The 17073-nt window shown below is 52.2% G+C and overlaps 1 protein-coding gene and 1 non-coding gene across 15 annotated transcripts in view; both read left to right on the forward strand.

Annotated features, from left to right (window-relative positions):
• Positions 1-7625: 7625 nt before the first annotated feature.
• On the forward strand, positions 7626-7698 carry TRNAG-CCC. The gene has a single exon. It is a non-coding gene; the product is annotated as a tRNA-Gly (tRNA).
• Positions 7699-8696: 998 nt separating this feature from the next.
• Positions 8697-17073, forward strand: part of HEYL (hes related family bHLH transcription factor with YRPW motif like) — a 30618-nt gene continuing 22241 nt past the window's right edge. For 2 of the 14 annotated variants that reach the window (XR_006641230.1, XR_006641231.1), the window contains exon 1: positions 8804-9705. Coding sequence is in view for 9 of the 14 variants with exons in the window: in XM_045166184.1 (XP_045022119.1) it covers positions 9103-9705 (603 nt within the window). In the remaining 5 variants the exon portion in view is untranslated. Of the gene's footprint in view, positions 9706-11323; positions 11460-17073 lie in introns of those variants that run through there. The other 12 variants (XM_006077525.4, XR_006641229.1, XM_006077522.4 and 9 more) reach the window with 11 other exon arrangements.

The following is a 17073-nucleotide window of genomic DNA, read 5'->3' on the forward strand; positions in this document are numbered from 1 at the left end:
ACCGCCAATTCATCTTAGTGTGTGTTTCTTAGGTTCTAGGACCTAGAAGACTTGAATGATATACCCTCTCTAGGCCATAGGCCCTACAACCCATCTGCCCCTCAACATAGCTCGTGTCTGATGGCCTTACAATTCTCCATCATTGCTGAGTGGTGGAATAGAAGTGTGACTTCCCTGTCACCACCAGGGGACATAGTGGAATCAGTGGTAGCATAGCCAAAGGCGAGAAACAGCTGCTTTCCACATCTGGGGTTCCCACCCTACCCATACTCTGTCTCGACCCCACCCACTTCCTAGCCTCCAGACCCTCTGCCTGGAGGAAATTTCAGGGTAGAGAAAAAGGACCTCAGGGCTTTGGACTAGGGTAGGAGCCCTGAGTTCCTTTTTAAAAAAATTTACTTACTTTTTTTGGTGTTGCTGCACGGCATGTGGGATCTTAGTTCCCCAACCAGGATTTGAATCCTTGTTCCCTGCAGTGGAAGCACAGATTCCTAACCACTGAACCACCAGGGAAAGTGAAAGTCACTCAGTCATGTCTGACTCTTTGTGACCCCATGAACTATACAGTCCATGGAATTTTCCAAGCCAGAATACTGGAGTGGGTAGCCATTCTCTTCTCCAGGGAATCTTCCAATCCAGAGATCGAACCCAGGTCTCCCACCCTGCAGGAGGATTCTTTACTAGCTTAGACACCAGGGAAGCCCTAGAATACTGGAATAGGTAGCCCATTCCTTCTCCAGCGGATCTTCCTGACCCAGAAATTGAATGGAGGTCTCCTGCCTTGCAAGCGCATTCTTTATCAGTTGAGATACCAGGGAAGCCCGAACCACCAGGGAAGTCCTTCTTTTTTTTAAAAAAAATTGATTTTTATTAGAGTACAGTTGCTTTGAGCTTCCCAGGTGGTGCTAGTGGTAAAGAGCCCTGCCTGCCAATGCAGAAGACCTAAGAGACATGAATTGATCCCTGGGTCAGGAAGATTTCCTAGAGGAGGGCATGGCAATCCACTCCAATGTTTTTGCCTGGAGAATCCCATGAACAAAAGAGCCTTGCAGGCTATAGTCCATGGGGTCGCAAAGAGCGGGACGTGACTAAGGTGACAAAGCACGCAGAGACAGTTGCTTTACAATGTGGTGTTAGTTTCTGCTGCACAGCAAGGAGCCCTGAGCTTTAATCCTGTCCCTATTGCTAAGTTCCCTTCTCTGGGCTTCAGTTTTCCCCATCTGTACAGTGTGACTTTGGCTTGACTGGCCTGTGTAGGGGAAGGGGGATATAAGGGGGTCTGGGTTTAAGAAATGCCTTGGCAGCTAGTGATGACTAAGCTAATTCTTCCACTTGTTAGGACTTCCCAGGTGGCCCAAGTGGTAAAGAATCCACCTGCCAATGCAGGAGATGCAAGAGATGTGGGTTCGATCCCTGGATTGGAAAGATCCCCTGGAGAAGGGCATGGCAACCCACTCTGGTATTCTTGCCTGGAAAATCCATGGACAGAAGAGCCTGGTAGGCCACAGCCTGTGGGCTCACAGAGTCAGACATGACTGTGAGCATGCACACACACTCGCTTCTGCTGTTGAGACCAGACCAGACGGTACAGGTTGGAAGCTCTACCTGACGGCATCAAGGGAGGCCAGGCCTAGAACCATGCCTGACTATGGTCTGATCCCACAGGTTGCCGAGTGCTGTGCCTGGACTCCTGGGGGTGGCCATCTGCCCCCGGAAGGACAGCTCCCTGAGGAGCCACAGTCAGGGGAGGTAAGCAGACAGTAGTGATGCGAGGAGGTCAGGCTGCTGTAGAGGGAACCATGGAAGTATAAGGAGGCAGCTACCAGCGCCCGAAGGAGGATGGACAGGCCTCTGAGAGAAGGGCTTTTGTGCTGGGCTTTAGAGGCAGAGGACTTCCCTAGTGGCTCAGATGGTAAAGAATCTATCTGTAATGCAGGAGACCCAGGTTCTATCCCTGAGTCAGGAAGATCCTCTAGAGTAGGAAATGGCAATCCACTCCAGTATTCTTGCCTGGAGGATTCCATGGACAGAGGAGCCTGGTGGGCTATAGTCTATGGGATTTCACAGAGTCGGACACAACTGACTGACTAACACAGTTACATTTGAAGGCGGAACAGAATTGCGCAGATAGAAAAGGGAAAGCCTTTCAAAATGGCCAGAATACAAAGACTCAGAGGCATGAACCTACATTATTTGTGTGTCCTAAAGCATAAGAGAAACGGCAGGGCGGGGGTGGAGGTCAGGGAAGCGCTGAAAGAGTGAGCTGTGCCCATAAAGGACCTGCAGTAAAGTTGAGGATTTTACAGCCTTTATATTGCCCTTAGACGGCTTAGCTCCATTTTACAGATGAGGAAACTGAGGCCTCCCCAGAGATGGTGAGGGGCTTTGACAGGAATGCTCTGGGCAGTGTCAAGACCAGATCAGGCTCGGGAGCCAGAGGCCAAGTGGCCCTCTCCTTGTTGGGTGGGCAGTATCAGGGACCAGGCTCTCCCCCACCCCTCATGGCCATCTGACTTCAGGGAGCAGGGTGTCCTCAGCCCCTCCCCTTCCCCCATTCCCCATGTCCTTGTCCCGCTGACGTCATGTACACATGGAAGAGAAATCCGTGGAGATTCCAGAAAGGCCAGAGCGTGGGAACCCGGACAGACGCTGCTGGCGCCGCCCCAGCAGCAGAGCGTCTGGATGCTGCCTAAGGGGCTCTGGGATGCGTCCAGGGCCTCCAGGTTCCTCTGTTACAGGCCAACCCCTAGGGCTTGAGAAATCTAGGAGAGCCCTGATCACCTGGCCCCGGGTGGCCTATGTGGAGCTTTGCGCTGCCTGCACACAGGTGTGGCAGCGTGTGGGCATCAAGACAGTGGGCCAGGCTAGTTGCTCTCAGGGGTCCCAGGCTGAGCCTACTATAGATGAAAAAGACCCCTTTGAATTCTGCAGCCCAGGGATTGGGAAGGGAACCAAAGCAGTATTGTCCATCACTCCCCTGGACAGGGAGCTGGGAGTGTGTGTGTGTGTGTGTGTGTGTGTGTGTGTGTGTTGTAGGCAGACAAACAGACATAGACAGATGGCCCCAGCCCCCACCCTGCCGGCCCCAGGGGTGGCTGTGCACCGCCTGTTCCGCACATGTGGCTCCCAGCAGCTGCACATTCCATCAGTGACCAGCTGTGGCGGCAGCTGGGGAGGTGGGGCGTGAGCACTGATGGGTCCTAGGGGAGCAGGGGAGGAGGGCAAAAGGAGGACAGGAAGGGCCTGGGAGGAGCAGGAGTCAGGGAGGCGGTGAGGCAAGGAGGCTCAGTTTGTTCTCAGGATGGAATACCGAGTAGAAAAGCAGTGATGGGGAATGCTCGACATCTGGGCAGGAGGCCTTGGCAGTATGTACCTTGGCAAAGAGAGCCTGGGGGAGTTCCAGGGTAGGCTAGGTTCTACGTGTTGGCACACAGGTGGACCAACACAAGTGTAAGGAGAAAGGCTGCGCAGTTGGATACATAGGTCTGGCTCAGAAAAAAGGTCTGCATTAGAGATTAAAAATTAGGGAACCGGGACTTCCCTGGTGGTCCAGTGGCTAAGACTCCAAGCTCCCAATGCAGGGGGTCAGGGTTTGATTCCTGGTTAGGGAACTAGATGCCACATGCTGGAACTAAAAGATTCAGCATGCCTCCACTAATACCAGGTGGAGCCCAACAGAAAGAATTGGGGAATGATTGGCTTATAAGAGGTAAAGGCATGGAGGAGATGAATCACCTAGAGAGAAAATACATGGAGACAGAGGCTGAGCCCAAATGCTAACATTACCAAGTACTCCTTCTAAACAACAGGCATGGTGCTATGCATCTCACTTCATCTAATTCTTACAACAAGACTATGGAGTGAGTAGCTTTGTTTTCATCCCATTTTACAGATGAGAAAACCAAGGCACGGGAAATTCTTTCTTATCCCAGCTCACCTCTTGCCTCACTGTGTGGCCGCTAGGGATGTTCTGTCCCTCTTTGGGTCTCAGTGTCCACAGACACATGGAGAGGGGCAAGGGCCTGCAGAGAGAGTGCTGAGTGGCACCCAGGTGCTCCAGCCACTCCTCCCAGACCCTGGACCATCGCTTGTCATTCACTAATATTTACCAAACACTTATTATGTGCCAAACACTGCTTTGTTAGGAGAGGATGAGGAGCAAACAGTTTGGTTTTTGCCTTTATGTCCCAGAGACAGATATAAGTTATCACATGATTAACTACCAACGGCTGCCCAGGGGCTTCCCGGGTGGCGCTGGTGGTAAGGAACCACCTGACAATGCAGGAGACGCGGGTTGGATCCCTGGGTGGGGAAGATCTCCTGGAGGAGGGCATGGCAACCCATTCCAGTACTGTTGCCTGGAGAATCCCATAGACAGAAGAGCCTGGCTACAGTCCATAGGGTTGCAAAGAGTCAGACACGACTGAAGCGACTCAGCACCCCCACACAATGGCTGTCCAGAGCATCTCTATGACAACCACCCTCTCCTCTAGGACTCCCAACACCTCTATCACTCTGCAGTTAGGCGCTCAGTGTCTGGCCCAGCAGAGGGCTCTGAAACCCCGTTCCAACATATGGCCCATGTGCAATCTAACCACTGGCACCAAGCCATGTCTGTCTAGTTATTTGACTACCAGCCCTAGGAGAAGAAGGGGGCTGACCTAATGTGGGCTCAGGGATTAAGAAAGTATCATTTTGTGTTTGCACGTGTCTTTCTCTTAGAGCCCCTGGACTGGCTGCCGAACCCGTGTTCCCGACCCTCTCTGACCTTGGCCCCAGGTGCTCTATTCTTGTTCAATTTTCCTCTTCCACCCCCAGAGTTTCTCTGGGTATAGTTCACAGGGATCTAGGCTAAGTTCTCCTCCTCCTTGCTCTGCACTAGCTCTTTGAGACACCCCATGTACCCTGGAGCTTCAGCTGAGAGTCCCCAGATCTCTATTCCAGCCCAGACATCTCCCCGAGTTCTCCTCCTGGGTGTTCTCCATGGATCACACAAGCAGTAAGGTCACAGTGCATTTACCTTCTCGTGTGTTTCTCTTTGGTGCCTGTCACCTTCACCCACTCAGTCATCCAGACAGGAGCCCTGCATCATGCGGATTTGTTTCATCTTTTTTCCCTTCTAAACCAGAACCTATTGCCTGGACTATTGTACGAGGCTTCTGATTGGTCCACCACACTCCAGGGCATGAGTCTGGTGCCAGCCTACCTGGGTGGAGTCCCAACTTTACCATTTACTAGCTGTGTGATCTTGGATTAATTACTCAGCTTCCCTATGTCTCAGTACAATGGGATTAAAATAGAGTAAAAATAGTAACTTCTATTATAGGGTTGTTGTGAAGTTTAAATGGGCTTCCCTGGCCTCAGTAGGTAAAGAATCTGCCTGCAATGCAGGAGACATAGGAGAGGTGGGTTCGATCCCTGGGTCAGGAAGATACCCTGGAGGAGGACATGGAGTCCCACTCCTTGCCTGAAAAATCCCGTGGACAGAGGAGCTTGGTGGGTCCAGAGGGTTGCAAAGAGTTGGACACAACTGAGCAACTAAGAACACCTGTGAGGTTGAAACGAGTTAATACATGTCAAATAGTACAGTGCTTGATACATGATGCAGTAAAAGCACAATAAAAATTTATTTTGGCGTAGGTATTATGATCATTTATTTATTTTACAAGTTTATTTTTAATATGTATTTATTTGACTGCATCAGAGCTTTATTTGGCTGCATCAAAGCTCAGCTGTGGCATGCAAGATCTTCACTGTGGCCTGCGGGATCTTTTTTTTTTTTAGTTGCTGCATTCAAACTCTTAGTTGCAGCATGTAGGATTTAGTTCCCTGAGCTGTGCTCGGCTAAGTCGATTTTGTCGTCTCTGACTCTTTGTGACCCTGTGAACTGTAGCCCGCCAGGCTCCTCTGTCCACAGGATTCCCCAGGCAAGAATACTGGAGTGGGTTGCGGCGCTCTCCTCCAGGGGATCTTCCCGATCCAGGGATCCAACCCGCATCTCTTGTGTCTCCTGCATTGGCAGGCAGGTTCTTTATCACTAGCACCAGGGATCAAACACGGACCCCTTGCATTGGGAGTGCGGAGTCTGAGCTATCAGACCACCGGGGATGTCCCTCACAACAATTTTAAATGCTTACTATGCACGAGACACTTTACTAGGCACTAAGGGACATAATAATGAAAAACACAAATGACTTCTACCCCCAAGAACTTCACAGTCAAGGTGGAAGCGCCTTCATAGAATCCACAGAGGGATAGTTTCCTGCTGCTCGATCCATTCCCTATTCACTTCCATCTTAAAATAAAAGCAAAAATAAACAAACCCAGATTCCACGTCTGCCTCCAGTTATTATCCTAGCTTACATTCCCATTGTAGTCAAGCATCTCAAATGAGTTTATTCTGCTCTCAAATATTTACTGCATATCTACCTAACGCCTGGCATTGTACTAGGTGCTGGAGAATCAGCAGGGAACAGGAGAGACAAGTGTCTACCCTCAATGAGTTTATGGTGGAGGACACAGATGATAAATATCTCAACCTATCAGTGGTAAAGAATCCACCTGCCAATGTAGGAGATGGCAGATTTGATTCCTGAGTCAGGAAAATCCCCTGGAGAAGGAAATGGCAACTCACTCCAGTATTCTTGCCTGGGAAATTTCATGGGCAAAGAGCCTGGCAGGCTACAGTCCATGAGATCGCAAAGAGACGGACACAACCGACTAACCAACAACCATGAGCTTAATAGATGTTATAAAGTAAAATGGTGTGAGGCAGGGGGCACAAAGTGATCCGAGGATGTGTGGCCGTTTTAGACAGGCGGTCAAGAAAGTCTTCTCTAAGGACGTAACATATGAACAAAGACCCGAATAAAGTGAGATGATGAGTCCGAGACAATTGGGGGAAGAGGATTCTGGGAAAATGGAACAACCAATTTGAAGTCCTGCAGCAACCACAGGCAGGAAATGTCAGCGGAAGGGCACAAAGGCTCTAGTGCCTGGGTGAACAGGAAAGGGGCAGAACCCAGGGCTTGGGATGGCCTCACACCCAGTAACGTCCTGGTGGTCTTGAGAGTTATTAGGGTTGCTTTCTTTCACTCTCAGAGGTGCCCCAGTCTCACATGTCACCCTGTGTATAGGCCACGGTAAGCAGTTGGCATTTTATTCTGAATGTCATGGGAAGCTTATGGATGGTTATGAGCAGGAAGTGATGTGATCTGACTGACGTTTTAAATGATCATGACCGAGTCCTTGAAACACCCTCTGGCTCCTGTAACCCCCACCCTTGGCTCTCCTCCACCTCCCGGCTGTTTCTTGTCAGCTTCCTCTGGCAGCTCTTTTTCTTCTACTCAGCCTCTAAATCTTGGGGGTTTCTCTAGGCCAGTGGTTTTCAGTGGGTGGGGCATGGGGTAGGGTGCAGGATTTCTCGCCCAGGAGACATTTGGTATTATTATCTAAAGACATTTTTAATTGTTATGACCTGGGCAGGTACTGCTGGTATGGAGTGAGTAGAAACCAGGGATTCTACTAAACATTCTAAAGTGCACGGAACAGCCCCAGGCAATAAAGAATTTTCCAGCCCAAAATGTCAAGTGGGACTGAGGTCAAGAAACCCTGTCCTAGGGACTTCCTTGGTGGCCCAGTGGCTAAGACTCTGCACTCCCAATGCAGGGGGCCTGGGTTCAATCCCTGGTCAGGGAACTAGATTCCCATATGCCATAACTGAGTTTGCATGCCTGTACTAAAGATCCCACGTGCTGCACAAAGACAGAAGATCCTGAGTGCCACAGCTGAGATACAGCGCAGCCAAAAGAATAAATATTTTTTAAAAAGAAAGAAAACCTGTACTAGATTAGCACTGTCCAACGGAAATAGAATGGGGAGCAGCATACACAATTAAAATTTTTCCAGCAGCCACAAAAAAAAAACTAAAAAGACAAGTTAACTTTTAATGTTTTATTAATCCAATATGTTTAAAAGATTATAAAATCTCAACATGTTATGGCTGCAAGCCTCTTTGGTTGAAGTTTCCATTCCACTAATGGGTGCCCAAGGAAGCTGTGTGAGTGCCGAGGACATCTGGAAGAAGAGAGCCCACAGGTGTGGCTGGTGTGACCATCAGGGTCTCCCAAGGAAGCCCAGGCTGTCAGTTCTGCCTGTGCACGCCAGCTGTGTTATCTGTGTGTCTGCAGGTTTGGGTCTGTGTACTTGTGCTTAGCCGCTCAGTCACGTGCAACTCTTCGCAACCCTTTGGACTGTAGCCCACCAGGCTACTCTGGCCACGGGATTTTTCAGGCAAGAATACTGGAGTGGGTTGCCATTTCCTCCTCCAGGGGATCTTCCTGACCCAGGGATCCAACCCACGTCTCCTGTGTCTCCTGCACTGCGGGTGGATTCTTTACCCATTGAGCCATCAAGGAAACCTGTGTGTGTGTACCTGGCCACGAGATACTGTCTGTGGTCATGTGTGGAAGGGGGCATGGGATGGTTTCCTCCCGGACCATAATCAAGTGCCCCCAGGCAGGTCTTGCTGAGGGAGTGAAAGTGCAGTTATTCTCAGATGACCAATCCCACTCTCCCAAGTGGGGCTGGGGTGGGAGTGGCTTTCTCCGTGTCCTGGTGGGTGAGTCAAAGGAAAAGACTTCGCTGGTGTCTGACCCACCACCACATGGAGACGGCCTTCCCGTCTCCTCCTCCTCCCAGCTCATGAAGTCCACCTTCCAGGATGCCCCATTCGGTTTCCTTCTGAGCCCTGGGGGTCAATCCTCTGGTGCATGAGGATGGCAGATGAATCTCTGAGACTCTTCCTTGAGTCTCCCTTCCGAGGAGCAGAGCAGTAGGAGCCCCTGCCAGTGAACAGTTTGGTCTGTTGTAGGGGAGTCCCAGGAAGGGAGGCTGGAGACTGCCACCCACTCCTTTTTGAGGCATCGCTTCAGGAATGGGCCTTCTCCGAGACTTCTTGGCCTCTCAGGATAGCTTGGCCTCTAGTGAACTGATTCCCAGGGACACCCAGCACCCCCACCACCAAAACAGGTCCTCAGGCACCTTGGCCAGAGCCGGTCCTGCTCAGGTGGTGCAGCCTAAACTTCGGCCATCCCTTTTGGGATGACAGCCGCCCCCCCCGCCCCACATTGCACTTGTTCTCCACCCTTTCGAGAGAAGCTGCTGGAGGATTCTGGTCGAGGATCAGGCCACCGCCACCCCCACCAACCTTCCCAAACCGGACGTGTCTGCCGCCCCCAGGACCCCAGCACGACTAGACCTCGGCAGTCTGGGGCATCGCGGAGTCAGCAGCGCCCCGGGGCGAGCCAGGGCCAGACGGGGACCCCCTGGACTCCCCGGGGGCCTCCAAGGGCACCTGCCCAAGGCCACCCAGCTCGCGGCGGCCGAGGCGGCGGAGCGGAGCCGGACCTCCCAGCCGTCGGCGGGGGCGGCAACCGCCGGGGGCCTTCCCACGGCTCGGCCAGCGCGTCACGGCGGGGGCGAGGGGGCGCCCGGGGCTGCGGCGCAGGAAAGGGCCCTGGGAAAGGGCGGCGGCGGCGCCCCCGGGGCGGGGCCGGGGCGGGGCCCGACTTCCCGGCTCGCCGCCCGCGCCGCCCGGCGGAGACCCGTGCAGCCCGCGTTCATGATGAAGCGGCCCCGGGAGCCGAGCGGCTCCGACAGCGAGTCCGACGGACCCATCGACGTGGGCCGCGAAGGCGAGCTGAGGTAAGGCGGGCTGGGGTTTGCGGGGCGCGCGGGGGCGAGCCGGCTGCGAGGCCGTCCGACGGGCTGGCGAGCGCTGGGCGAATCCTGGGGCGACGCAGGTGTGGCGCCACTGTTACGCACACGAATATCCAGGATCCCGCGCGTCTCCGCCGTTTAGGGCTGGGGATGCTTCATGGAGGGAGAGTTCAGCTCGGGGTCTGAGGCCCGGTTGGCGATGTCTTTCTAAGTGCCCGGGCGAGGCTACTGGCAAGGACTTTCCCTGAAGGAACCCTCCCGGGCTGTTGGTATCACACCCCCGGTTCAGAATGCAGTGGCTATGAAGAGTAACCACACCTTCTTAATTCTACTCTAGCTTGGGTGCACTTTTCATATACTGCTGCTGCTGCTGCTAAGTCGCTTCAGTCGTGTCCGACTCTGTGCGACCCCATAGACGGCAGCCCACCAGGCTCCCCCGTCCCTGGGATTCTCCAGGCAAGAACACTGGAGTGGGTTTTCATATACTACACACAGAAAAATTAGCAGGGGAAGAAAATCCCCCTTAAGCAAACTGGACTTTGGAATTAAGGTTTTAATATTGAAAAAAATAATCGCTGACTTGCCCATGGTCAATGCAAGGGCCTCGACTCCAGTCACTTCTAGTGCCCTTTCTACCACATGAGCCTGTTGCCAATGTCTTTCAACTCTTGGTACATTTTCAGACCTGGTGTCAAACCTGTAGAACAAACTAGACTTGTAAAAGCTCTGCTACGTCCCAGTTTTGTGAACAAGCTAAGTTTCGGTTTCTTCATCCGTAAAATGGGTATAAATAATAGATCTGACCTCATAGGATTATTAGGAAAATCAAATGAGATAACCTATGTCAAAAGCTTCACACAGAGCCTAGTACATAGCAAATGCTTAATTAGTATCAGGCACTCCATATGTGATACCCAGGACTTGAAAGAGCAGTGGGGACTGACTGTGAGCCTGCAGGCCTGGGTCCTAGCCTCAAATCTGCCATCAACTCACCGTTTGACCTTGGGCCATTGCTTTCTCTTTGTGAGCCTGTTTCCTCATCAGGAAATAAAGGAGAACAGGGAGTAGAAAAGGGAGGCCTTCTGGCTCATCTAAACCTGAATCTCTAGACTAGATTTGCAAAGGGAATTCCGTTCATTCTTAGGGATGTTTCTGAGAGTATGTCATAATTTCAGTGAGCTCCAGTTTTCTGAGACCAGGGGATCCTTTTCAATCACAAGTCCAATAAAGGGCCACCATCTTCCAATTATTTCTAGCTTATAATAGGAGGTAATTTCCTGTCCATGAAGTTTGGGGGTATATAATACAATTCCCTATGCAACTTACTAGCCTTTAAAAATTGTTTAGCAGAAACTGCTATTTAAAGAATCAGTTCTCTGAGTCTGTGCCTGCTGGGAGCAGAGGAAGGGACCAACGCCATGTGGTGGTGGGGGGGGGGTGGGATGGGGGGGTTGGGGGAGGTGTCTCAAGCTCAGTGTCATTGGGTCTTCATGAATCAGAGGCGTGAAATTGGTGTCAGAGAGCTAGGCCAATGGGAGCTGGCTTCTGTCCTCCCAAGAATTTGCAGCCTGGTCAGTGACCTGCCAGGTCACACAAAGTCCATGGGCAGGATGGAAGATGGAAGGAGAGACAGACTGTGAGCTGTGAGGGCACCTGAACGGGGAGAGGTCACGCACAACCAAATGTGCAAGGAGGACTTCCTGAAGGCAGTGGCATTTGGACTATGGCATAAAGGATCGGTACGTAGTTGTTTTTTTTCCTATACAACATTTTGTCCTTTCAACCAGAGCCCATTTTTTGAGACTGTCTAGATTCTCTGGCGAGCAGACCCCCTCAGAGGAGAGAAAGCAGTTGGACATCTGGCAGAGGCGGACTTATAGACCCCTCTTTGTAGCACTCACCAAAAGGCCCTCCCCCAAGCAGACATCAATGCTTTAATTCAGGGAGCGCTGAACGATGCCTGCTGTGGCCCAGACCCTGGGCTGGGTGTGGGTGGGAGGGGGGTGCCCAGATGTATCCTGCTCAGCCTCTGCCCTCAGGGAACTCTCTGAGAAGAAGAGCTTCATGGACAAAGAAAGCCAGATAAACAGTGTCGAGGGCCAGGGGACTGAAGCAGCCAGCCTCTCCCCAGGGTCAGAGGCAGGGCTCAAACCCCTCCCCACTCAGAGTAAAGAGCAGGGCGTGTTCTGTTGTCACTGTGGGCATCTGCCTGGTGGCCGTGTCCTGCCCCACATGTGAGAATCATCCTCAGAGCTCCTATCTGAACCCAGCCCCCTGACACACGTGGGTCCAAACTGGGAATATACCTCTACCCTTCCCCTCTGCAAAAATTTAATGAGCACCATGCCACATGTCAGGCACTGGTTCAGGGTCTGTGGGCTGCTTCTACATGATTTGAGGCACATGGTGGCCTTTGAAGTCAGACAGACTTGTGTGTGACTCTCACCACCATTAACTTAGGCAAATGACTACCCCTTTCTGAATCCCAGTTTTCTTCCTTTACAATATGGGGATGCTAATACCTTACCTCACAGGATGAGGCTTTGATAGGGTAATGGACTTAAGGCATATCCAAATAAAGCTGCTCTCTAGGGATTTCCCTGATGGTTCAGTGGTTAAGAATCCCCTTTGCAATGCATGAGACACGAGTTCCATCCATGGGCAGGGAACTAAGATCCCACATGCCGTGGAGCCACTAAGCCCATGGGCCATAATGAGAGAGTCCTTGCACCTCAAGGAAAGATGCCCTGTGAGTCAATGAAGAGCCAATGCAGCCTAATTAATTTTTAAAAAACTGCTCTCTAAGGGGTCACTGTTTAGTTGGAAGGTGCCATGTTCATGAGGCAGCATGGTCTAATGAACAGCCTGGATGTCTGTAGACTGGACTTTGTGTCTTTGTCCCTCCAGCTATCAAATGATTATTTTTCCTTAGGGTGAAATGGCCCCAATACTTAACCCACAGAGTTATTGTATGATAAATGAAACAAGCAAATGTGGAAGTGCTGTCTAGAACAGAAAGTACTGGCTATGAAGTATACACGGTGGGATGAAGACTACATGGGGAGCCGTGGATGAAAAACCAGTAGACTTGGCTTCAGGTCTGGAATTTTGTTTAATTTGCTGTGTGACCTGGAGCAGATCCCTTCCCCTCTCTGAGTTTCCACATTTTACAAATGGGCTGAATGCTCTGTGAGAGCCTTTCACTGGAGACATTGTGAGTCTGCCTCTGGTTGATGGAAAATGAACGGGGTCACCTGCAAAGGCTCCTCAGGGTATTTCCCTAAAAGGAACTGAGGCTGACCGCTGACGGTGGTCATGACTGGTGGCCAGACCACCTGGAACGCTGCCTCTCCCTCAAGAGACCACCCCAGAATTCTGGCTAGGGATCCCTTGATGCCCATGGAACCGATCTTGGGACTCAATGTATTTTCTCTGAGTCCCTGAAAATCTGCTTTATTTTCAGGCTCTCAGTCAAGAAGCTCTCACACCCTCTCCCGGTGTCAGGGCCAGATCACAGCCTGGAAAAGAGCTCGCTCTGGCTGGGCTCTTGGGAGCTGTACGGCTAAGGGGACTGGAGGGCTATTCAGACAGACAGGAAGTAGGAATTAGGAGGGAAAACAATGCTGAATTTGGAGCCAGAAGACATGGATTCCCACGTGGGCTTTGCTTCTCAGCAGCTGCATAGGCTGGGCAAGCTGCTGTAGCTCCCCATGCTCAGCATCCTCATCCGTGAGATGGGGCTCTCCCTCAAAGGAGTGAAGTATTAATACCTGGGGTGATGCCTGGGTGAAATGGGTCTCTCCCTCAAAGGAGTGAAGTATTAATACCTGGGGTGATGCCCGGGTGAAATGGGGCTCTCCCTCAAAGGAGTGAAGTATTAATACCTGGGGTGATGCCCGGGTGAAATGGGGCTCTCCCTCAAAGGAGTGAAGTATTAATACCTGGGGTGATGCCCAGGTGAAATGGGGCTCTCCCTCAGAGGAGAGAAGTATTAATACCTGGGGTGATGCCCGGGTGAAATGGGGCTCTCCCTCAGAGGAGAGAAGTATTAATACCTGTAGTGATGCCTGGAAAGCTGTGATGTGAGGCATGCCTGTGGGATACAAGAGTGGAGGGAGAGGGATAACACTGCAGAGAATCAGGAGGGTGGGAAAAGGGATGGCTGAGCTCCTCTGAAAGGTGGGTGTCAGCCTCCAACAGATGGTCCCTGAGGAGGGATCAGGCTGAGAGGCAGTGACGCGCACAGTGCTAACCCAATACCCCTGGAGACACCTTACCCACCCTGGAGGGACAAAGGCCGTGTTTCTTAGTAGACCTTGGCTCTTGTGGCTTGTCCGGAGTGAAGCTTTGTAAACAAGCCGCCCTACAGATCTCAGGATTTGGCCCCTTGAGCCCTGGGCCTAGCTTGCTGAGCCATCCCTCCCAGGAGTTTTCACCGGCCTTACATTCTTGTCCAGATGTTTGGATGGAAATAGCCTTTTCCAGATGTAGCTGGACAAAGCCAGGGCCATAGCAGTAGGTTTGGCAAATGTTGATCTGGTCTCCCTTGCAACCTTCTCTCTTTGAGCAGTGATGAAAACAATCCAACCTCTAATGCCAAGAGGGTTGTCAAGTGGGCTAGAACCCTCCGGGTGAGCCACATATGCCGTTTCATGAAGGCCTAAGACGTCGATTTTATGGTATCACCTCTGTGTCCTTCAGTGATGCCAAAGGCAAGGGCAGGAGACAGAGCTCAACCATGAGCTCTATCATGTTCTAGGCTTTGCTGAGTACCGGGTACAACTGTGAATGAGACAGACATGGTTTATGGCTTCGTGGAACTTATGGACTTCATGGAGAGATAGACAATCAAATATCGGGTGGGAGGGGTAAGACTGCCCCAGGAAGTTGGCATTTGAGTTGAGATCTGAAAGGTGGTAGAAGTTACTAGGCAAAGGGGCTGGAGTTGGGGTGAGGAGACGGGGTGGACCAGGGAAACAGTACGTAACACCACAAGAAGGGATTAGTCCATTCACAAGCTGAGCACACAGAGCCGAAAAGAGTTGCGTCTAGGAGGTGACGGGCCAGCTGGGCTACCTGAAAGATGGTGGCCTTGATCTTTGGGAAGTCCTGAGGAGTTTAAGAGAGAGACATGATCTGATTTTTTTTTTAAGATTAAAAAAAATTATTTATTTTTGTCTGTGCTCTGCCTTCGAAGCTGCACATGGGCTCTTCTAGTTGCAGTGAGCAGGAGCCACTCTCTGGTTGCAGGACTCGGGCTTCTTATTGTGGTGGCTTCTCTTGTTACTGTCTTCTCAGGTGGCACCGTGGTAAAGAATCTGCCTGCCAATGCAGGAGATGCAAGAGATGTGGGTTCGATCCCTGTGTCGGGAAGATCCCCTGGAACAGGAAACAGCAACTCATTCCAGTGTTCTTGCCTGAAAAATTCCAGGGACAGAGGAGCCTGGTGGACTACAGTCCGTAGGGTCTCAAAGAGTTGGACACGACTGAGCACAACACAACCACGATAACCTCTGTGGTTACAGAGCGTGGGCTGCAGTGCTCGGGCTCAGTAGTCGTGGTGCAGGGAATCTTCTCCAAGCAGGGATCGAACCCGTGTCATGTGCATTGGCAGGTGGATTCTTAACCACTGGATCACCAGGGAAATACCAAAGACTTTTTTTTTTAACTTCTTTATTGAATTTGTTACAGTATTGTTTCTGGGATTTTTTGTTGTTAATTTATTTGGAAGATAGATGCTTTACAATTTTGTGTTGGCTTCTGCCATAAAACAGCACTAATCAGCTGTTAAGTATACATATTTCCTCTCCCTCTTGAACCTAATCCCACCCCAGCCCTACCCAATCCTACCCTGTAGGTTGTCACAGGTTGAGTTCCCTGTGGTATACACCAACTTCCCATTAGGTATCTATTTCACATATGGTAATGTATATGTCATTCCTTCTGTTTTATATTTTGGTTTTTTGGCCACGAGTCATGTGGGATCTTAGCTTCCCCCACCAGGGATCAAACCTGCACCCCCTACATAAGAAAGCAAAGTCTTCACCACTGGACCACCAAGGAGGTCCCAGCATTTGCATTTAGGTGATCACTCTGCCTGCTTGTAGGGGGTAGTGGGATACAATAGACTCCTGCAGACTAGAAAGGTCATAGAGGCTTGGTCCTAAGATTGGCAATGGAGATATGGGGGACAGATGTAAAATATATTTTAGACATGAGTGGGCAGGTTTTGATGGGATAGGTGAGGACAGAAAAGGAATCAGAGATGGTGGTCAAGTGCTCACCTTGCAGAAATGGGAGATGGGTGCCTTTGCTGAGATGAGAACCCGGGCGGGGGTGGGGGGGTGCAGGGAGGTTTTAGGTGGAGAGGAGCTCTTGAGTTCCTGTTCAGATGTGTGTCTGAAAAAGCAGGAGGAGTCCCCTTGTCTGCAGTTATTTGTGGCTGTGATATCTTCAATGGGAGCTGGGCTCTGGGGGTCTGGGGCCTGGCCGAGGGCATCCAGTCCAGTCCTAGGTCTGAGTGGGGCCCCTGGCATGTTGGCCAAATGAATGATCCTAAGTGCAGCCCAGCAAATCCCCTTCACTCCAGGAGAGCCTCTGAAGCAGGAGACCCTTAAGACGGCAAGCAGTTGGGCTGAGAATATCAGACGGGCACAGAAAGCCCCAGAGGGCTGAGCCTCCTCCACGTGATGGGAACTCCTGGGGTGTGAGCAAACATCCATCCTTCAGCCAAGCGCGGCGGACTGGAGGCCCGAAGCGATGCGAGGCTAGGGCTTTCTGGGGAGGCCGGGGCCGCGTCCCCAGAGTCCGAGAGGGGCCTGTGACCCAGATGCTGCCTCCCCCTCGGCCTGGCCGCGCAGCGTGGGAGGAGGCGGCAGCTGCAAGCGGGCGGAGGGCGGGCGGCCGGCGCGCCCGGCCCGTGGGAAGCGGCGGCATCTGTTCTTTCCACGCTCGTTCCCAGCGGCTCCCTCTGAAACCCAACCCGCCGGCCCGGCCTTGCCGCCGCCGCCGCCCGTGCCCTCGCCCGCCCCGCCCGGGGGATCGGGTTGCAGGAGCCGGTTGGCCGGGTGCGGTTCTCCCGAGGGCGAGGAGCAGGGGCCGAGGCCCAGTGGGTCAGGTCCGGGCGAGAGTCAAGCCCCCCCATCCCATGGCCCCAGCCGCCGGCCACTCTGGGGCAGGAAACTCGGTGCAGGGGAGGACTTGGCCCAAGGAGAAAAGAGCCCCCGGGGAGAAGGGGAGAGAAAGCGTCCCCACCCACGCCTGCCAAGTGCCTCCTCCCCCCGGGCCTGGGAGACCTCGGGCGCTGGGAGGGGGCTGTGCCCGCCTACAGCCGGCTCCGAGGTCAGCCCAGGC

This window comes from Bubalus bubalis, chromosome 6 (genome assembly GCF_019923935.1).
Source record: "Bubalus bubalis isolate 160015118507 breed Murrah chromosome 6, NDDB_SH_1, whole genome shotgun sequence".
Lineage (NCBI taxonomy): Eukaryota > Metazoa > Chordata > Mammalia > Artiodactyla > Bovidae > Bubalus > Bubalus bubalis.